This window comes from Anarhichas minor, unplaced genomic scaffold, assembly GCF_050575085.1.
Source record: "Anarhichas minor isolate MPS153535 unplaced genomic scaffold, ASM5057508v1 ptg000011l, whole genome shotgun sequence".
Taxonomy (NCBI): domain Eukaryota; kingdom Metazoa; phylum Chordata; class Actinopteri; order Perciformes; family Anarhichadidae; genus Anarhichas; species Anarhichas minor.
In genome coordinates, this window is record NW_027466457.1 from 7,790,949 (window position 1) to 7,812,494 (window position 21,546).

General features: G+C 41.1%; 3 protein-coding genes across 5 annotated transcripts; 1 reads left to right on the forward strand and 2 right to left on the reverse strand.

The window, feature by feature from the left end:
- The first annotated feature begins 173 nt into the window (after positions 1-173).
- On the forward strand, positions 174-4,635 carry zwilch (zwilch kinetochore protein). Of its 2 annotated transcripts, none has more exons than XM_076089173.1 (18): positions 174-232; positions 557-599; positions 711-803; positions 1,136-1,278; positions 1,409-1,599; positions 1,717-1,796; positions 1,869-2,024; positions 2,172-2,243; positions 2,333-2,426; positions 2,522-2,574; positions 2,662-2,761; positions 2,864-2,943; positions 3,041-3,197; positions 3,304-3,332; positions 3,410-3,546; positions 3,644-3,739; positions 4,133-4,248; positions 4,360-4,635. In XM_076089173.1, the coding sequence occupies exons 3-18, from the start codon at positions 723-725 to the stop codon at positions 4,446-4,448; spliced, it is 1,674 nt and encodes a 557-aa protein (XP_075945288.1). In that variant the 5' UTR covers positions 174-232; positions 557-599; positions 711-722; the 3' UTR covers positions 4,449-4,635. The 2 variants fall into 2 exon arrangements, with proteins under 2 accessions (XP_075945288.1, XP_075945287.1); XM_076089172.1 differs by having other exon boundaries at positions 208-370.
- An 88-nt stretch (positions 4,636-4,723) lies between these two features.
- Positions 4,724-9,082, reverse strand: lctlb (lactase-like b). Of its 2 annotated transcripts, XM_076089174.1 has the most exons (14): positions 8,912-9,082; positions 8,660-8,820; positions 8,474-8,561; positions 8,263-8,372; positions 8,038-8,166; positions 7,789-7,884; positions 7,651-7,705; positions 7,391-7,552; positions 7,033-7,310; positions 6,767-6,893; positions 6,466-6,665; positions 6,242-6,305; positions 5,335-5,379; positions 4,724-5,147 (listed from the first exon to the last, which is right to left on the reverse strand). In XM_076089174.1, exons 1-14 carry the CDS (start codon positions 9,036-9,038, stop codon positions 5,032-5,034), a joined length of 1,758 nt encoding a protein of 585 aa, XP_075945289.1. In that variant the 5' UTR covers positions 9,039-9,082; the 3' UTR covers positions 4,724-5,031. The 2 variants fall into 2 exon arrangements, with proteins under 2 accessions (XP_075945289.1, XP_075945290.1); XM_076089175.1 differs by lacking the exon at positions 5,335-5,379.
- Positions 9,083-10,330: 1,248 nt separating this feature from the next.
- Positions 10,331-12,634, reverse strand: snapc5 (small nuclear RNA activating complex, polypeptide 5). The gene is made up of 4 exons (XM_076089176.1): positions 12,487-12,634; positions 11,809-11,936; positions 11,642-11,722; positions 10,331-10,879 (listed from the first exon to the last, which is right to left on the reverse strand). The coding sequence occupies exons 2-4, from the start codon at positions 11,896-11,898 to the stop codon at positions 10,691-10,693; spliced, it is 360 nt and encodes a 119-aa protein (XP_075945291.1). The 5' UTR covers positions 11,899-11,936; positions 12,487-12,634; the 3' UTR covers positions 10,331-10,690.
- Between the last annotated feature and the right edge of the window lie 8,912 nt (positions 12,635-21,546).

Here is a 21,546-nt window from a genome sequence, read left to right on the forward strand (position 1 = left end):
CGCAGTATGAACGTAAAGGCGGAACTATTTTCTAAGAAACACTTTCTTTTATAAAATATAATTTTATTTAAATCAAAACATTTTACATTTCACGTATTTTGAGATCATATAAACACTTTTCTGACTTAAATAATTATTTTCTGATATAAAAACGTATAACTGATAAAAAAGATGACCTGTGACCCCATGACGCCACCGCCCGAGTGAGCGCGCGACAGTCAAAACATCAACAGTAGGAGCCCGTTTTCCTCTCTTAACTTCTTTTGTATTTTATCCACGTGAATCTCTCTTTAACAGGCGGTCTGTTGTATGGTTGTGTGATGGGCTCAACGGTGATATCTAGTGCGAAGGAGTTTTATAATGTTCTTCGGTGAGTTTACTTGTGGATGCTTAACGTCACGAACGTTACCAATTGTTTAGCTTTTTAGATAAAGTCAAATGGACGCTATACAGTGGACGAGTCGTCAGCCTTTAGCTTAACTTTACGTGTTAGTTATTCGACTTATCTTGCCGGGGTACGGTTTATTTATGTGTGTGTGTTATGTGTTGATCGAAGGTCTCTTCAAGATGAGGAAGGCAACGACTCATGTACATATGAGGTAATTTGATTTTATCTTAAGTAAAATCCGTCGTAATATGGTGTATGTATGCATATGTATTTATGTTACACCGTAATGAATAATGGTGTTTCTGTATCTGATTGGTTTTAGGAGGACATCCAAATGTTACAGATGAATGGAGACAGAGTCCCTGTGCTGAATATGTACTGTGGCAACCAGCCAGTCTTCATCTGTGAAAAAGCTGTGAGTAAAGTTAATGCTGTGACTCCCTGAATATATTCAGGGTGTCTGTAAGCCCTACACAAGTATGACTGTGTAACATGATAACTTAATAAACACATGGACATTGTCTTGCATTTCAGAAGTCTATGATTTCTTGGTGTATGTACCAGTTACCCTAGGATTATTTTGACATGTTGATGTTGGTTTGGGATGGCGTAATAGTTTATTACAACCATAGATCATTGTAAAAGCAAAGGATATAACTCAAGATACCCGCAGGTATCCTTTTTATCATAACATTTTATTAAAACACCTCACTAACTAACTTTGTTTTTATTTCTTGGTTTCTCAAGGTTCCAAAAATATATGAACCTGATGATCAACCAATGACTGAGACATCAAACTGCGCTGACAACGATGATAATGCTGATAATGCTGATGCCATTGCTCTCCTGACAGAATTGGGACCACAGCCGCTCACGATCATGAAAGCAAGGTGACCAACTAAGAAGTTTAACTCTTCATCCAAATGACGAAAGTGCACAGAGTAGGATTGCATAAGCAGTGTAACTAATACACTGTTGATAATCAAAATGCTTTTTTTCCTTTCCTTTTTATTTTTACAGGCAGTTGCTGTCTTGGTACACATTATCTCAAAATGCTAATATATCATCTGTGGACAACAGCCCCGCCTTACACCCTCTATGGGTGCGATGTGACATGTCTGATCCAGCTGGAACAACCTGGTTTGGAGCTGAAACGGTCTGCATGGGCAATCGAGTGTCTGGTGTCAAATTATACTCTGTTACCTGCAAAGGTATAGCCTGAAACATTATTGAAACATTATCAGTATAGTGAATATTTTTTTGTATTTATCTCCTGTGAGATTTTGAGGTTTCTGCCATTTGCTTTATTCCAACGTAAATTGTGTTAGGCTCAACTGTGGACAAAGGATCCCTCATAACCTTAGACGAGCTTAAACAAGAGCACAAGAAGAGGCACCACTCGTCCTCGGTGAGTGTACATCCTTCCTTGTAAGTCGGTGTGGATGAATGTTCACTCACTTACATCCGTCAATGCTTCCAGATGGCAATCAAAGGTAGTGCCAGGTTCAACTTGTTTGGCTCCACTGTTGTTGAAAACACCATCATTGAGTCACAGAGTAGTGTGACGGTGGATTTCAAATGGAGCCATGTGGAGAGTATCCTTGAGACCCCACCCCTGTCCTCTACAGCAACACTGGTAAGAACCAGTCATTCACATTCTAAAGATACTATTTCTCGACCATAAATACTTACTTTGTATATATCATTTTGTAATACCATTTAAAATACAGAATAAATTGGTGCATTTTGTGTACTTGGCTTGATTATTTTTGTTCATGTGCAGAATATCAAAGTTGCCAGCGGGGACATGAAGAGCCCGATGAATGAGATGTACAGGGAGCTAGAGTTTCTTCAGGTTGGTGGCCCACAGTGATCTGACATGAATGACCGTGGGCAACATCACACAAATAGGCATCAAAATATCTCCGATTCCTGTTATTTCAGACTCTTGCTGATGGTTTGAGAACTGGTGAGACTGAATGGGTGGAGCCTTTGGAAAGCCTGTCAGCTGTAAATCTGACCAAAGCCTTCCTAGAAGGTATCTGCTTCTTTTTAAATCAATGCACATTTCTTACGATTTAATGCAAACAGTTGGTTAAGAATATTATTTCGCTTTTTTCATTTGTCTTTCAGAGCTTCAGGACACTGCAAATACACTACAGGACCAGGCTGCCAAAAAAGCTGAGGTATGATAGAAGAAAAGGACTTTTCACAGATTCATTCATTTCAGAATAAATGTGGTAGCTTTCTTGCTTCTTCATCTTTTCTTAAAGACCACAAAGCCTAAAACTGAGACCACCGACATTTTCAAGTCTTTCTTGGAACGAGGCGATTTGGATTTTGTGGAGCAGCTGTGGGTTCGGATGAGAACGAGTGAGTCAGCTCCTCGATTAAGGAAACTAGGATTCACTTGATTTAGCATTACAAACGGACAGTGACAACCATTTTCCTCCATTTTTTTGTTTTTCATTACAGGTGTGACTTCATATCAAGACATTGGAGACTGCCTGAAATTGGTTACGGAAGCTCTAAGATACGGTGACATCAAACCTTGGGTATGAAATGAGGCAGCTCTTTAAAACTGTTTATTGCTGAGAAAAGATTGAGGGATGTTTTGTGTAAAAACATTTAGTTTTGTGTGATTTCCTCTAGATTCACAGAGACAGCAGCAGCTCCCTCAGCAAGCTCATCCTGCAGTCTTACCACCAGCAGATTGACCATGTGTCTCTCACGGGTGTCACCCCTGTCCACATGCTGCTGGAGATGGGTCTGGACAAGATGAGAAAGGACTACATCAACTACCTCATCGGTATCCTCTTAAACATCACTCTGAAGCTCCGTATAACTCTGTCCTTTATATGTTTCAAAGTTTTACAGTGGTGTTGAAACTATTTGTTCTTCGTTTTCCCCCTCAGGTGAAGAACTGACAACTCTTAACCACTTGGTAAGACGGTTTTACTGACAACTATTTTGTGATGACGGTTAACAAAATATTCTAAGTTTAAATATTTGACCCCATAGTGTTATTACCTGAGCACAGAGGTTGATCTGCAGGAGCAAGTGATCCGACTCAGGAAACTGCACCATCTACTGGAGATAATAGTGACCTGCACTACTTTCCTGAGTTTGCCCTACGACCGGCTCTTCCTTCTCACACAGTAAATTAATTTGCCTTTTTTGCCAATAATGTATAAGGGTGCAAAATGTTCTTTCCCAAAGATGACATTAAAGTATACACTTTTTCTTTCCCCTTAGGTCATGTTTGCAGCACTACAAAACACACCCATACGATGAGGAGCATGAATTCAAACTGCAAATCAAACCCGCACTGATCAGCCATTTCTACCAGAAGTAAGGAATACAACCCTTTGCACACTTACTGCGTCATTACATCCGAAGAAAATGGTAAACTAAATTGAGATGTTTGTCTTTACATTCATGTTTTAACACAAAATAGTCATTTGTTTCACCCACAAAAGTGTCAACAAAGTGAAACAGAAAGTAGGAGAAAGGTAGTGCGAGCCATTTGCACTTTGCGTCGGGTATGATCTGATGAATTAAAAAACTGGCCTTTATTATTTTGAGAAACACACTTGCTTCCACACAGTTCTCCTTATGTGGTCATGCGTGTCTGCCTGTGATTCAAACCCACTGTATCCTGTGTATTGTTTGATCACCTAAGTGCCAACTGTGAAGGTTTAACAGGGGCTATTGTCTCATCCCTCGTGTTTGTGTGCTCCACAGAGAGCAGCCAGTCCTGTGGGGGGCTGAGGTGTCCAGTGGCCACGGTTCTCGTGAGGTCAGGACATCCGTTCAGCTCAGTGACAGACCACTGGTGGATCATGTTATCTTTGAAACAGGTGACCTTAATGCGACACTCTAAAATATCGTACATGCCATATAGTTACAAGCGGTTGTTATCCCAGTAAAGTACAGATAACATTTTTCTTCTTTAACTGTTCTGTCTTTAGATTACCCGAATGAAACCGTGAATGAGGACGGTGAGAATCCTGCCTTCTTCTCCACCACGGTGTGCTGTAGCCTCGTCAACTTTGCCTGAATTTACACAGAGCACCACTTAAACACAAAGGAGGTGTTAATAGTTATTTTTGATGTTCTCATCAGCGACTAACATGTTTTAAAAACGCTAGAAGAACTAGCCAAATTACCTTTAGTCTATGTTTCTGTTGATATACTGTCATTTTGTCAAATGTCTTGAATAAAAAAACTTCCAGTCCGTGACGCTGCCATGGGTTTTCTAAATGCATCTTTATTATCACATTTGCTGATTTGTTTTATGTTCAATATAGCAGTTGAAAGACTGTTTTTGCGGAACAACTCAAAACACAAAGTACAATAGATCACAAGGGCTGTTTGCGATGGTAATATTCCACAGCAATATTGTAATAAGAAAATCCAACATGTTGCAGGGCTATCCACACTGTTTGAGTGTGTGGTACTAAACTTATTATAAAAGGCTAAACCAATGTTGTTCTATATGCACATCAAATTAATGAAGTCACTAATTCTCTTGAAATTCAGTTCAAATAATGTATTTATGTTCACGCATGATCCATTAAAGAAATGAAGCACTTGCAGTAAGTGTGTGTATTGATGTTTGTGATTGTAAACACGCACACTGTCTAGTTCCGCCTCCGCAGCAGGAACATAAGGAAGACGGCGCTGAGCAAAATAGAGAGTGTGCAAACAGTGGGAACAACAATTTCAGTTACCATCTCCATGTGGCTGGTCAAAGGGTCTGCAATGCACACACAAACACACACACACACACGTACATTAACAAATCACCAGCATTATTACGTAGTTCAGACACTGCTCACGAAGCGACTGATGATGCTCAAGCACAGCACTCAAAGGGTTAATATTTGTCCCCTAAATCAAATCATCCTTTATCTCATTTATAGTGAGCATGAGTGATTCCTTACCATGTATAAGTCTTAGAATATTGGCAGCAGTACTCCGCTGTTCCTCTAATAAAAAAAAAGAGAAAGTACTCACAGTTGATTAACGACACTTTAACCCTTTGAGAACTGCATGAAGCTACTGGGGAATATTTCATAAAGCAGCATTTTCACCGCCAGACAACTTTTTAAAATCAAATCTTCGAAAATGTATTTATTATCGCCAGACATCAACCGGCATGGCTGAATCATGTTCTGTAACCTCATGTTGAATCTTTGATTTCTAAATTGAATTCTAATACATCAGACAGTTTCATATATAATCCTGCTTTGTGAAACACCCTGTGGGCACAAGTCCACAGATAAGCTTTATGCTTATTGAGTTTTTGTCAAAGCTGCTTGCAGATTAGATTCAAGCACACTAGTAAAACTTCAGATAAATGAAGACATAGTTGCACACTGTACGCAAGGAGTACACGCTGGTTTCAGAGGCATGTCTTAGTGTTAAACTGCAGAGGCTTATTCTGTTAGTCAAATTTAATACAGCACAATCACAAAGCAACAACAACCAAAAACGGACATTAATTGGACGACATGTACCCTCAAGTTCTAAACTTCATCATGCACTGGCCAAACCTTTGGCATTTCTGCATGTTCCTTGGATTTTCTTCTAGCTGGGGGGGCAAACAAAGAAGAAATCTCAGATATTCTGTTAGAGATTTTTCTTTTTAGCTAATAATTTGTTCATGTGTTTTTCTGAGGTGCAGCAACACATATTCAAGTCAATTCTTGATCTTACTTGCATTTAAAAAATATTGGCAATGCTTTGGATATTTCTTTTTATTTATAGAATCTTTATTTGTTTACCCCAGCTAGTTGTTCACCACTGATCATTGATAAACATGGACAGGGATGCTCTAGACAAACTGACCTGCAGCCAGGAGCTGGTTGCTTGAGGAACACATCTCAACCGCCTTCCTCCTCCAGTTCTCAACCTGCAAGGATTTACAATCGCATATCACCACTAAAACAAGTTTTTTGTAGCACAATCGAGCATTAACCAATTAATCTTAATTTTTTTAGACAATTATCTCAAAAGTGTGTCTGGAAAGGATGAGAGGCCGGACTTTGTAGTGACCACGTTATGTCTCTTACCTCTCTCTGATTGGGAAATCCATTGGAGCTGATGATGTGTTTATAAAACTGGACAGAAGCTTTGGGATAGCGGGGCTTGTTTTTGTTCCTGAAGTCCACATAGTACAAGCCAAACCTCTCGGAGTACCCTTCATCCCACTCAAACTTGTCCAGCAGGGACCATGCGGTGTAGCCCTTCACATTGACTCCATCTTTGATAGCTGAGTGGCACCACAGAGAAAGAGTTAACCGCAAAAATTGGATTGGACTTTGAATACATTTGCCCCAAATTACCAAACAAGACATGTATGAGCCCATTCACCTTTCAGCATCTCATTGATGTAGTCTTTAAAATACTGTATCCTCCAGTCATCACACAGTTCTGTGCACAACATCTTCTCAGAGACTCCATTCTCTGTCACATAAATCATTGGGTTTCTGTACTGAGACTAGATGGGGAACAAATCAATATGCAATGAGTTGCCTTCATGTCATTTAAGTAGGGCGGCAGTGTGCTAAGATCATTTCAGCTTCCACACAAACGTCAACAAGCCTGTTCTGCATGATTCACTATTCACCATAAGTCACCTTGACAAAATTGAGCAGACGTCTGAAACCCCACGGCACAGAGTAGAGCCACTCTGACCCGGGGTCAGGCCATCGCGGGTCAACCAGCTCAGCCAGGTCACGGTCAGTGAAGTAGGTGCTGCTACTACGAACTGATGGGTTGTTCTTTTGGGTGATGTAGCGGGTGGTGAAATGACCGATGCCGAGGAAGTCACACGTCCCCTTGATGTAGCTCTTCTCTTGGGAGGAAAATGTGGGCAGGCGGGACGTCCCGAGGCCTTGTTGGTTACTCTTCCTTCCTGTACACACAAGTAGTGATTAGTTAATTCCCCAAACACCAAATATTACTTCAAGATTAACTGTTTACAACTCAACTTACCGATGAAGTCTTTCATCACTTGAGGGTAGTCTCCATGAAAGATGGGTGTGGCAAACCAGCCCAGGTAGAATTGGACATATCTCTCAGCTGCTTCAATGTCTTTCTGGTTGCTGATATCCACCGGCTCTCCCCAATCCGCAGACAGAGAGATGCCAACCAGACCTGCAGGTGAGGACAAGAGCTGTCAACACTAAGACAGACAGTACTGTTGAGAGGCAAATATTGAATTAAGTTACTTTCAAGTGTTTGACCTTGTTTACCTTTTTGTTTCCCCCTCCATTGTGTATCATAAGTGTGCCAAACTTTTGCATGTGCCTATGAAAAAGATTGCTATTATGAGTATGATTTACATTTCAGTTCAAAGTGGCACATTCCTGTTTTTTATTACGTTGTCCTACCTTGATTATGTGATGGGCAGCTCTGTATGCCCCTGTCCCTCTCAGCCTCAGTCCAGGAGCATGCTCACCAGTCTCATAGCCTTCAACTGCTACAGACTGACGCAGATTCGCAGATTATGGAGTATTAGTGTGATAAGAGTACTTATAACAGGTATAAACATATAAATCCAAGCTCTATAATGATGACGAATCATATGTTACAAGGCAGGTGTGAATGTAAAACCTGCAAATCATTGATTTTCAACCTACCCATGGATTGTTGAAAGTCATCCAGTACTTGACTCGTTTGCCAAATCTTTCAAAGCACAGGTTTGCAAATTCATTGAAATGGTTGACCATGCTAACATTCTGCCATCCACCATATTTCTCTTGTAAGACCTAGAAAAGCAAAGAGTACATTAACTCGGTAAAGAAGAATAGTCATGTAATGCAAAAGGTCTTAAATTAGGGATTATCAGTGTTTTGCATACCAACCTGTGGAAGATCCGAGTGATACAGGGTAACAACGGGAGTGATCTTGCTCTCCAACAGGTGGTCAATCAGCTCATCATAGTACTGTATTCCTTTTTCATTTATATGGTCAGCTGAAAATGGTATTTAAGTGTCGATAGTTTAAGCTGTTAACAAATTAAATCATATATGCCAGTTCAGTTCCAAAAAGCTTGAATTACCAGCAGTTACTTACACTTTATGCCAGTGGGGATGAGTCTAGGCCAGGATATGGAGAAGCGATAGTGGTTAAGCTTCAGGTCTTTTATCAGAGAAACATCATCCTGTACAACACACAGACAATGGAGTGAAATATTCAGATTTATTTTTGACCCCCTCTGTTCTCTATATCTCTCAGACACATCACACCTGATCACCCCACCTTGATTTTGTGGTAGCCCTCACAGGAGGAATCCCCGGTGTCATTTTGTTGGATATTGCCTTTCTTATGACTGAACACGTCCCAGATGCTCAGTCCTTTTCCATCTTTGTCCCAGGCTCCTTCTGTTTGATAGGCTGAACTGCCGGCACCCCACGAAAATCCTAATAAATACATACATGGCAACAACCAGATGACCAGCTCTTAAAATGTACTGCCACCATCCCACTGAGCAAAAGAGCAATTTTTGTTTACCAGCTGGAAAAGTGCCATAATAGAAGGAGCTGTGGCTGTTCTTTGTCCAGTCGAAGTCCTCAGCCGAAGACAGACACAGCACCAACACAAACACATGACACACACTGAATGCACAGCGGGGCAGCATGGTACTCCTGAGCCTGCAGCACAGTCACTGTCTGGTTCTGCTCCAGTCCGTTACTGTCGTTTGCACACAGAGGAGAACCATTTAGCATCACCTCTTTATCACAATAACAAGCTTGGTCTGGAGAAAACATATTGTTGTATCTAAGACACCTATACACACATGCTTACACCTTTAAGTTTGGATATAGTCACTGTCATCAAACGGTGTGAAAGCATCCAATATGATGGACTACGGGGGGGCCTGCATCCCTAACGCAGAGCCAAACACCCCTTTTCGAACTCAATGGAGTGTGAGCTCATCCTGCTGAGGCAGACAGATCCCATACAAACTACGGTTTCACCTCTGTAAGCAAAGTTAATGTTAGAGAGGTTGATATATTTACAGTGCACAATCACATGACATTGGATGAAACTTTCAACACATGCGGACTTTAAGTCAATATGGGACCTTTTATTACCTCATCATTTGACAATTCTAAGGAAATTAATGCTATTTGTTACATTGTCATGGTTGCTTCCAGGCACTCAGGAGCATATCACACGCCAGTTTTATAGTCTAATAATCCTGCAATCGGCGTGATACATATGCTTTATCAGGAAATGCTAAATTGAAGACATTGCATTATGATACATTTTGGGAATTTTAAATCAGAAATATGGTAGACATATAACCTAAAAAGTCTCAAGAATTCATACGAATTATGAATACTAATTGTTAAACACTCCTGTTAACCTTAGTTTTTTCCAAGATATATCATTTCTCACTTAAGCATTTTCGTTGAAGTATTCCAACTGCAAATTATCTTTTAAATTACTCGTGCACAATCCATAACCATCACTCCATAACATTTGATTCCCTAGGTCCGGTATTTGATGTCCGATTACCTGTGTGCCTTATGAAGAATTCATTTGCAGCAGGTGCGTGTGCTGAGCTCAAGTCCCCGGGTGAATGGGAGCTCTCCTGGAACAGCACAGCATGTAGAAAGCTGAATATATCTATTGGTGCAATCTCTATTGTATGTTGCCTGTTGTAGCACCACCCTTCTCCAGAGCGGTCCCTGCTGTCACTGTAAAAGCTGGCCGTATTGTGAGGCTCACTGTATTGTTTTAGCTGTTTAGAAAATGCTGAATGGTTTGCCGGTAGAAAGTGTTTGCACTGCATTACCCATTCTCCTGGGTCAGGTTAGGACAATTTTACATTATCGAAAATCTGATTTGTCCTCTTAATAAGTAAACATTCATCACATCTGAAAAACAAGTGTACATTGTAAAAGATGTCAGATCAGTCAGATGAACCCTATGCAAAACATTTTATTTTGTGCTTACAATTATCATCTCGTACATACACACTATCTTCTTATATGGCCCAGCCATACATTTTAATGCTAATCCTCGAAATGCAATATGTCTAGTAAACTATAGGCACCTAATAACACTGTCTTACTGCATTTTAGTGAGACATTTCTCACAAAATTTGACACATGAATTCTACCATGTTGTGGATGACAAGCCTGGAATCTCGCACATGTTAAACCGTAAGTGTAACTCACTCCATCCAAATAAATTAAACTCCATAAGTGATAAACGGGTAAACAAATCAACAGATGTCCGTTTACATGTGGTTCTTCTTCAGTGGTGCAAATATTGAGAATCTCAGTAATCATCCTCCTCCTCATCGTCCTCAGGCGCAAACCCAAGCTCATTGTCATCTTCTTCATCATCATCCTCATCCTCTTCATCCTCCTCCTCATCATCTTCCTCCTCCATATCAAAATCTACAGCGGCGTTCAGTAGCAGTTTGGTTTGATTGATCTCGCTCTCATCGTCAAGGTTAATATGAACCTGAAACAAAGAAAGCAAATAATAAACATGAACCTGTTTGAAATGAAATCTTAAAAAAGCAGGAAATCTGTGTGCAAGACAAAACTTCAGAAACAGTTATGAGAACAGGAAACATCCTTAATAAAACATAATTATGTTATTTAACATTAATCTGGGAACCAATGTATTTTTATGACAAAACAAAGCTCAAGTCAAAATGTGAGTGCACGTCTAGCTGGAGTAGTATGTCTTTGCATTTATAACATCATCAATGTAGTAAACAAAGTAAAAATCCTATTATTTACGTAATTCAATATCTCAATCGCTGAATGACGCAAACAAGCTTCCTTAGAAGGCTCATACGTTTCTGACTAAAACAATCAAACCAAAAACAGTCCCAAAATGTTTTAGTCAGTGCTTTTACGTGCACCGGAAGAATCAGATTAAGTTTAGGGATTAAAAGTGACATGACTATGTAGACCTTGGTCCTACTGTATGTAAACTGGGGCCTTATAATAATCAGATGAATGCATGCTTACCATTCTCCTATCTTAAGGTTATTATGTTGCGTTACCTGGCCTTTGTGTAGAAATATAAATGCAAGACTAGTGTAGAGTACTAGTAGTAGTGACTACATCTGATCTTCAATTTCAACAAGCCAGCTTAAGTGTGAATTAATCAACAAACACAAGCAGAACTATTACTGAGAATATCTTAAGACAGATGGGGACTCCTGAGTGTTTAGCAGGGTAGTCCCTGATGTTCTCTGTGGCAGTGCTTCACCTCAGTTTCTGGGGAAGATCGTTGAGGGTCTCCTTCTTCTGTTTGAGCACTAATGATCGATTTCAAGGCTCCTTCTTCAAACTGAAACACAGAGTGAATACACAATATGTAAACCACAGGGACCACAAACATTGACACAACCTCAGTCTGTGAACTCTCTCGCTCACCTTCAACCTGTTCAGCTGGTCTTGTAGCATGACTTTGATTTTGAGGAGAGTCTCCTCTTCCTTCTTCAACTCCTGCAGACGGCTGTGCATCTTTACTGGTGCTGCTGCAGTCAGACCATTCCTCAACACTGAAAGGCAAATGATCAATAGTCAGGGAGAGAGTGTCATGCCAGATTTGATGTTGATTACAAAGGGGATGAGGATGGCAACGTTTTCAACCTGTCAAAATGTGTGTGTTGGACAGCAAGTCACTTCAATCTTCACGAAACTCATTAGAGGAGTCTAACTAGTAACGCTATGCTAGTCCAAACAGTGTGGAATATGACGGGGAAGGTTAGCATTAGCTAGTTTGCGGTTTCATCCTCTTCATGTCCCACTTATCTAGCGATAGATTGCAGACAACACGACAATTCATCAACTCTGCTCCTGCCACTGTAACGTTAGTGGGCTACAATTCAAGTACTTAATCGTAAAATATAGAATTCTTCAATCATAGAAGTATACAAAGATCAACGTTTGTGTCAAATTGAAAAAAGTAACCGTTTATAGACTGTTACTGCTAGCTAAGGAAAAACAATGTGGCTAAATAACGTTAACTTTAACGTTAGCGGTAACCTTAACGTTACCCCCAAAATAATCCTTTCTCCACATATACAAGAATGAAACTCAGACTTTTACCTTTATTTATAAATTCTGCCTACAGCTCCATATTAACGTCGAAATCGGTGATGAACAAGATAACGTGCTTCCGACAGCTTTTGTTTTGAATTCCGATAGCGGAGCTGTTATGCTACGGACACAGCTAACGTTACTAGCTGAAGTTTGGTTCCTGTGGTTATGCGGTCATATCCGGATTTATTGTTACTTTAAAGACTGTCGGAAAAGTTAAAACATTGGTGTCGGAACGAAGGGTGTATCAAATAGGACGGTGTGAGCAGTATCTTTGTTTTTTAAAACAAAATCTATTCATCATAGTTTTGTTCCCCTGTTCACTTTGATGAATAGTTGCATTCGAAAATAATCCACAACACATGCCTTTAAAGATAATCCAAAACTCACAAGCATTTAGACCCAAAGATCCGACATCACGAGAAGCACCTAAAGGCAACGGTAACTGTAATGCAACGTTGACTTTGTCGACACCTTGTGGTCAAACGATGGTATTGGCCGCCTTCCCCTTTGAGGGACTCCTACCGGCACTGTAGGGTTACCACTCCCGTATTGAAAAATAAAATGCACTGTCCCTGACTGGGCGCGACGTGTCCCTTATTGATTCATACCATACTCTAATTAACACAATTGTTTTATATCAATGGCTGGCAGTGGGGAAATAAGTACTATGATCAGATCCTTTACTTAAATGCACCACAACAATGTAACAAAAATAATACTGTTTCACAAATAATAGTCCTACTTTAATTAAAATTCTTACTGAAGTAAAAGTATTGCCAGTACAATGTACTCAGATATCAAAAGTGTTATATTTATTATATTATTTCTGATGCATTAACGTGTCTGATGCATTTTAATGTGGAAGTTAAGATGGAGCTAACAGTTATGACAATTCACTCTTGGGTAGTTTACACTAATACTACATATTTGTGAGCTTATTTTTTTGCAAATATATGGTCTTAACATGCCCAGTAACTAGTATCTATAGCTGTCAGATAAATGTAGTGAAGTAAAAGTACTATACTCGAGTAAATCTAGTTACTTTTAATCTCTGATGACTGGCAATGAATACATTAATGCGGTTACAGTTAGAATTTTCTCCATTTACAATGTGTGAAATGGCAATATTAGAACAATGTGACAACGTCTCTGCAGTTATGAACCTCCAGAGAATCACCAAGCTGAATCTGCTGCCCACAGGTGGCCAAAAATAAACTAGTTATTGCAGGTTCAAAGCTATGTTACATTGTGATGAACAAAATAAATGTTTAGTCATATCACTATCAACATTACCCGGTCGTAAATATGCTTGATAGTTTTTGTGACTCACTTCATGAACTTGACTGTATTGTTTATTTTTTTGGTAACTGATTAAAATGCTGAGGTAAACAGATGTGCACAATACCACTAGAGCACACTGGGTCTGTGCATGAAGTATAGTTCATCTGCCATTGATCGGGTCCGTAGTCATTGTCCTTTTTTGGGTGCTTTGTGCAGCTAATGTTTTCCAAACATATAGACGCCACTATAGTTATGGTCAGTGACAAAAACCTTGCCCTAAACTATAAGACACCCAAACCTAAATGTATTTACCCCAATTAAAGGTTAACCAACCATTAAAATTAGCTATCCATGAGGAGACAGATTCTGGCCGTAACTGTGGGAAGACATATTGTTGCACTTGTCCTTAAGTACTCATTGATTCAAATAAAAATAAAACAATGTTGAATTAAATTAAATTCTTGAAGTAAATCAGATGATCTGTCAATAAAATGACAACATTTTACAACAATGCAATTCAATGTTCCTCAATTTTTACTTCCGTGCCTGGCTGCCTGCCTCGTTCCTATTGGTTGCGCGGATTCTTCGTCACAGCGGGAGGCGCAAAGGTGCACTTTCGACGCTTTCCTCATAGTTACGTCATAACTGATACTTGACGAATGCCTGTAGCAGCTAACGAGTTGTTCAATTCTTGTTAGGGTTGTTACAAAGGAAGTCTGCACGACAATTTGCGCTGTTGCTGGTCCCAGCTGAATAGTTTGTGCCACACAAGCCTAAATATTAGGCAAAGCTATGGCTCACCTTGAGTGCCTGTAGCTAAGTAATGTTAATCTGCAGTGTTTTGAGCAGGTGGACATTAATGCTAGTTAGCCAGCCGTGCTAATGAATGTGTATTAATTTAGCTTTTTCTTTCTAGCCGTTTATCAACGGCCGTCCTCTTTTTGAAAAGGTTTGAAGTGGCAGGTGTCAACTTTACGGCACTAGGAAGCCTAATTTGTAACAAATGTAGTTCATGGTGTTATCCTCCCCCATAAAACACAAGGGTCACACTATTGGAAGCCAAAATGGCCTTAAAAGCGAGCCCTGCTTGCTACTTCGCCAGACTGTGAGCTGGCTGTAACTGAGCTAATAATACTCAAGGTGTAAATTTTGCCTTTCAAGCTGGCGTGACTCCAGATAGTGGAATTTACTTAAAAGTGACTGACACCTAATAATGACAAAAGGTTGCAAACGTGTTTTGAGAATACATTTTGTTGGAAGACAAGACTTAAGACAACAAGCTATTTGTCAGAGTTTTTAAGCATCCTCAAGTATGCTAAGGAAGCTGGGATCGTTTTCATGGTACAGAAACAACTGTTTTCCATGTATGCTCAGTGTGACAGTGATGGAGCAACCCTCCATGTTTATTCAAGTATCTGACCCTCCCCATCAGCAAATATTCAGCCGCCTTGCATACTACTAAGAAAGCATGCAAGTGTCCCCTAAATCCCCAAACCCTCATTACGGTGACAGGGAGCAAGTAGGCCTAACGTAGATAACTAATTCAGTGAAAACTTTAACAAATGTCTTCAAAAATGTTAGAAGAGCCCATTAGGTTCTTTATAGGATTCCTTGACTAAGTCCATCCAGATGTGTGAGTTGATAATCACAGCAGGCAGGCAGGACTGGAAACTAACAATGGAGCCCAGCCGACAGGAGAGACGTAGCCTACCTGCCTCTGATCACACACACATGAAAGCAGGACAGCTGTAGCATGTAGGGTCCTCAAATTTCCTAAACCAAAGATCTTCTATTGGTGTGATAGACAGACAATAATTTAATGTGGTGAAAGATATTGCTTGACTGATAATATTATTGCTTTATTCTAAATATACTGGAACCAAAATTCTTTGATTATTTTCACAAACATTGAGTTGGTGTACAGTACTCATGTGCTATTTATATTTTATCAAGATGAGAAGTAGCTCACTTCATTGCTCTTGTGTCTGTGAATCTGCATGCTTTTTTTTTTTTTAGTTCACACGTAGACTGCACTGCTATCTTGATCTTTATTGGGCCTATTATTTCACTTGGTATAAAAACTGTATGGTGTCTGTCTGTGCTTCAGGTGAGAAGCAGTAACACCGTGCCACCACTGACCCAGCAGCACTCCCAGATCAAACACAGCAGAGCAGGTTATGGGAGCTGACAAGAGGACGTCCGCGTGTCTCTGATACAGGTCAGATATCAAGTATAGTTCGTCAATACTGCTCTGAATTGTGCTCAGGTGTGTTCAAATATATAGATTTTATAGTCAGTAGTGTAATTATTTTTTAATACACGTATTCTACTATACTGCATCGTACAATGTTGCAATTTTTAGGGGTAAATTGTAATTAAAACATCCAGTACATCGTTGATTTTTAGAGGACTCATTTCTATCGTAACGATACGTTTTAAAACTTGTTGCAGCTTGTATCAAAAATTAATAAGTTGTGGCCCTTTTAATGACTACTGTGTACTATTGTACACTGCATTCAGAAGTGGAATTAAATATATAATAGCGTCATGATCTTTGCAAAGATATAAGTCAATCTTTAGCAGGGAAATAGTCAAGATTGGAATCCTTTGAATTTGTGTCTGTCACCTTATGGACTCATTGACTGCTCATTACAGCACTGTACATTTTGCATGTTGTGGTGTGTGACCATGTACAAGAACATTATTGTTTTGCGAGCCAAGCTCATAGTGAGCCTTGGGAGGGTGAAACTGGAGCCGTGTGTCGGTGTACTAGAGACCTTAAGGATTTGGGGGTCAGACGAATAGGTGCTCTGAGGCCTGCGCCCCACGATCACAGCTGCCATCCTCCCAGCACAGACACGAGAGGCCCCACTCTGGCATGAGGCTTTTTACTTGGAGCTGGTTTCAGCAGAATGAAAGTGACTAATACTGTGTTGTTATCATTCTGCTCTTTTCGGAGCTACAGTTGTTTTTCCTTGTCATCACGGAGACTCTGCTGCTGCTACATTGCAATTTCTCCCCCAATCAAAGCGCTGCGTGGCAGGGACTTGAGCCCAGTGCTGAGGCCTGGTGGCAGCTGAGGCCTGGGCTCAGTCGCCCTACGTGCCGCCGCCAGTGGTGCATGTGCAGCGTTTGAAGGTGGTCCCACCGTCTGTGGAATGCTGTGCTGGGCGTGTTGGATGAGGGGCCTCCCAAAAGGGAGAGGGGGAGGAAAGGAGGCTGGGAACACGGAGAGAAAGAGAGAGAAGAAGGGGGGGGGGGGGGGGGGTGACCTTTAAACAGTGCCGTCAGGAAGTTATGACTCAATTTTCAATCGTGGCAGTAAACACAGAGTACAAGCATGGAAAAAGAGGAGGGATGACAGATGTAGAAGGAGAGAGGGAGGGAAGATGATGATGATACAGATTGTAAGCTGATTCCCAGAGAGATAAGATTGTAAAACAGCAGTGAGGCGTTTGTGAAGTCGGTGAGCCACCGGGGAATCATAGGTTCTCTTGCAATCACAGCTGAGGAGAACTGGACGAAGGCCAGCATTGCTTGTCATTGGCCTCTGGTTCAGGAACAAGGCGCCCACTCTTAAAAGAGCGTTGCTCTGAAATTTGCTTGTGTCAAACAAAGTTGAGCATTTTAGCTGATGTTTTACACGACTGTGATACACTATAGGTCACGCCGTCTATAGGAGGTGAAGGGAAAGGTGGGGGTGGCAGCTCCAGGATGTTCCCTCTTAAACGTTACAATGATGTGGACAGGAGCCTCAGGCGCCTACAGTATGAAAGGAAAGAAGTCGCGGGGATGCGGAGGAGCCTTTGTTTCATTGGAGCTACCTTAACCTTTACATTTCCTGTGCTCAACTCCCACACAGACACAGTCATGCAAATTGTCACGTACACGCAGCGACACAAATGTATTAAGAGCGCATTCATTGTAATCAGCACAATCTTCTGCACGTACACAGAGACAGAAAGGTATACTTTGGTGGAGAATACGTGGATGTGTCAGTGTGTAAATGTCCTCTACATTTAAGGGAAGATGTAAAGGAACGGTCCGGTTTGTCTAAGATCTTTGTGTATTGAAACTTTTCACACTAAATATGTTAGCTGCTTAATCCCAGTGGGCATGCTGTCACTGCATCACAGAAGATGATTGATAATAGTGTTAATCACCAGATTACCCACAGCAGTGTGGTACGATCCATCGTGTGGGTTTTGTCTATCAACACCCACACGAGTGTGTAAGTGTATGGCTGGGTGCCCAATGCAGCTATGATGCTGTCCTATGTAATTTGTCAAGCAAGTGTAGTAAAAGCCAAGCAAACCTGCTCATTGTTGCCGTCAGCATTTTATTATCTGAAGCAGTTGCGTACCAGAAGACACTCTTGGTTCTGTGCCCTATTCATGACACGCTCAGGAAAGCATATTTATCCCATCTCCAGATTTGATTTCAGTCTGCTTCTGTGGTTTCTTGTTTGGCTTTTATCCTTAAACTGATCCATCCATAGAGGTTTAAGTACATTCAGTCAAACTGGAAAGGATGTGCAACATGTTGTAATTCCAGGGAAGTGAAAGAGCAGAGTGACAGTGGTGGAGGTCTGGTTCTCAGACATAAGTCGGACGCGTAGGAAAACTGAAAAGGGGCTAAAAGCACTGGCAGATCCTGGATGTAAGGCAATCCAATGTAACCACAGCAAATGGCTGTTGACTTAGGTTGAGCTAAATCGAGGGAGATTCTTTATGTTGCAGCCCGGGGAATGCCTCAGATCACGGCATGAGGTTTGGGCCCTGATATGATGTGGTTTGGTCAGGGATGGCAGGAGGGAGTTTGGGGCTGGGGCTGAGGAGAACGTCTCTGTCACAGCTGAAGTTTGTAAACTAATTGACCACCCATACGCAGCACTGCCGCTCCACTGGCCTTTCTCTCAAGACTGACAAACAAACCAAGAACTCAAGAACACCTCCACCAGACGAGGCCCACTGACAGTTGTGTGATTAATTACATTTTCCTCTCTCACTCTCACTCTCTCTCTCTCCTGATCCTGGTGTATTAGTCTGCGTAGTTCACCTCCCTTGGTACCCTAAGGTAAACATCCTTGTAATGTCAGACCAGCCAAAAGGAAATCCACTGTTTTCCTTTTTGCTGTCGTTTTTTTCTTTTCATAATGATTCATTATTATTAAGTCTGCAGGCTCATTTTTCTCTTCTAGTGAGCCTTTTCAATCTCAAATATCCCACTGCCAGGTTACAAAATGTGGTGAAAGATGTTTTGGAGAAAGGCGAAAATAAACAAATCCTTTTGACCCTATTGACCGCAACCCAAAAAGAGTGAAGAAGTTGTGAAATAAGGCTCAGTACTGCACTGGGAAAATGAAAGTCTGAGGTAGTGAAGCCAAGGACGAAGGACAAATGACAACACAAGGTCAGATTATGCCCATTGGACCGGCTGTGATCAACGGCTCTAATAGAGTGTAATCAGTGTTTGTCTGTGTGGGACTGTGTGTCATGTTTTAAAGGTAATTTGCAGGTTAGAATTAGTTCCTTTGGGCTCAATGTTTTGGCAGGCATCCCAGTTGTAGTTGGTGAGGAACTGAGCTGTTCTTATCATTTCATCTAAAGCAAATATTGACTTCAGAGCTTTGGGCATTCCTCACATTCCTCATTGAAAGACCATAGCACAGGTACTGCACGGCTGCCTTTTCCTCCTGATATCCTCACTCTCATTAACCAAGCCCTCTCCTCCTATTCTACCACTTCAGCCGGAGGCACGCAGCGACCTATCGCATTCCACATGGTCATAGTGATGTTTAAAGAGAACGCGTATTCTCTGTCTTTCTGAGGGTTACATGAGAATTGATACCACTCTCACATTTGTTTATATGAAGCTATAGCCATAGTTAGCTTAGCTTAAAATGAAAACTGGAAATGGGAAACTGGTAGCTTGACTCTACAAATGTAACAAAATCCACCTACCAGCAACTCTAACGCTCACTCAGCTTCATATTTGACAGACAGATAAATGAGAATGGTATCAATCTTCTAATTTAACTCACGATAAGAAAGAAAATAATCGCATTCCCCAAATGTCAAACTGTTCCTTCTAAAAATTAGTAAAATTGTACTTGAATAGATAACTGTTGGCCATTTCCATGTCACCTAAATGGTGGCATTACATTGTGAGTATTGCTACATTCCCTTTTGTGAAGTCCATATGAATGTAATGAGGTGATGTCAGCCGTCAGCTGTGAGGATGGCAGCCTATGCGAATAAGGCGGAGCGGGCCCATTGGTTGGAGGAATGTGTGAACACAGTGACAAAACCATTTATTTACAGGCACTTCCACCGTGAGGTCTAGCACCCACAGCCCAAGTGTAACCCCAGGGAAGACACAGCTGCGTGTGAACGTTGTAGCACCAGCTCTGCTCACTTTGATCGGCCGACACGAGAGCTCCCCTGATCGCTAAAGGAACACCACCCATCTTGTCTGATATTCTGACTGCACAAACTGAGACATTCCATACGTGTGAACAACCCGTGACAAATGATCACTCTTTGGGTTTTCAGCTCTCACATGTTGTGGGCTTCTTGGCACGGTGAGGTGGGTCTAGGCCTGAGAGTTTTTCCCCCGCTCTACAACCTCGGTAACTGGAGCGGCACCACAGAATGTGGACAAAGTCCTGGTGTGGATTGTTATGTTAGAGAGAGCCTTCAGGGTGGGGCTACGATTTAATATTGACCTTTTTTCAACACCAGACAGCCTGCACTCAGAGCACTGACAGGACTGCGGGTACAGTGTGTGTCATTCAGTTGACTGTTGACTGGATTAAATCAACTTGAATAATACAGATCATAGGCACAGCACAAAATAAGTTGGTTTCGGTTTAGTTTCAAACCATAACCCTTTGAGAAGAGAGAAGTGAAAACAACATCTATTACTGCCAGATTAGTCACAGCATATTAGGGGGTGATGTTGGTCTTGAATGGATTCCAACTCTGCTCCAATTTCTTCTGTGGTTGCATGAAATATGTCCTTTCCTTAATTCACAACTGGAGTCAAGAGTTGTGCTCCATGTTTTAAAAGGCGTTATAGAAGCTCATTGACTTCTCCATTTCATTCAACAGGCCTTGCACTGTGCCATGACTGATGTCATTGTACCGTTTCCTGTCATTTTTCAGATCCGGCTCTGTTCTACATGCCCTTCTCCAAAGTCTGTCCGGTCGAACCCCGACATGATGGATTCTTTTACACTTCATTAGTAGCTTTCATCAAAATTCCATTGAATGATGAAACATTGGCTGACTGTCCAAAGTAATCAAACCGCAGCAAAATAACCGCTTGGGACATAGATTTCCCCAATGAACTGATGACATTTGGTATTACATGAGAAAAAGGCCTGCATTAAAAAATGTTCTGTCCTCGTGCAGTCACAAAATCAGAGTTTTCCCTGTAAAAGTTTGCTTTAGGCATTTGTGTCACTCAAAACTGTAAAGATTCTTGTTTTTGCGCCAGCACTGTATGGAAGAAGAATATAGATGAACACTGATTTCTTCACGGCTTAATTGTCTCTTTGCAGTCACTGGTCCAGTTGCTGGATGCAGTTGAAGTCACAAGCAGTATTTGCATGAAGTTGCCCCTTCCCCGCTCCTGCTTTTGCTACACTCTGGTGCAAATGGAGACAGCAGATTTAACAAGAATGCTTCTTAGATCTTAACTACTCCTGTGTGTGTGTGAAAGCTTGCACATGTTCATGTCTGCATTTGATGTACTGTTAGTGGGCAGATCGTAATCGCACAT

Coding starts and splice junctions, on each gene's coding strand:
- zwilch (XM_076089172.1), top strand. CDS start 321: ATGGGCTCAACGGTGATATCTAGTGCGAAGGAGTTTTATAATGTTCTT. Junction 1,279..1,408: donor CTCACGATCATGAAAGCAAG/GTGACCAACTAA, acceptor TTATTTTTACAG/GCAGTTGCTGTCTTGGTACA. Junction 2,244..2,332: donor GGGAGCTAGAGTTTCTTCAG/GTTGGTGGCCCA, acceptor CTGTTATTTCAG/ACTCTTGCTGATGGTTTGAG.
- snapc5 (XM_076089176.1), bottom strand. CDS start 11,898: ATGCACAGCCGTCTGCAGGAGTTGAAGAAGGAAGAGGAGACTCTCCTC. Junction 11,723..11,808: donor ACCAGCTGAACAGGTTGAAG/GTGAGCGAGAGA, acceptor TCTGTGTTTCAG/TTTGAAGAAGGAGCCTTGAA. Junction 10,880..11,641: donor GATCTTCCCCAGAAACTGAG/GTGAAGCACTGC, acceptor TCTTTGTTTCAG/GTTCATATTAACCTTGACGA.
- lctlb (XM_076089174.1), bottom strand. CDS start 9,038: ATGCTGCCCCGCTGTGCATTCAGTGTGTGTCATGTGTTTGTGTTGGTG. Junction 8,373..8,473: donor CATCCCCACTGGCATAAAGT/GTAAGTAACTGC, acceptor TACCATTTTCAG/CTGACCATATAAATGAAAAA. Junction 8,167..8,262: donor ATCACTCGGATCTTCCACAG/GTTGGTATGCAA, acceptor TTGCTTTTCTAG/GTCTTACAAGAGAAATATGG.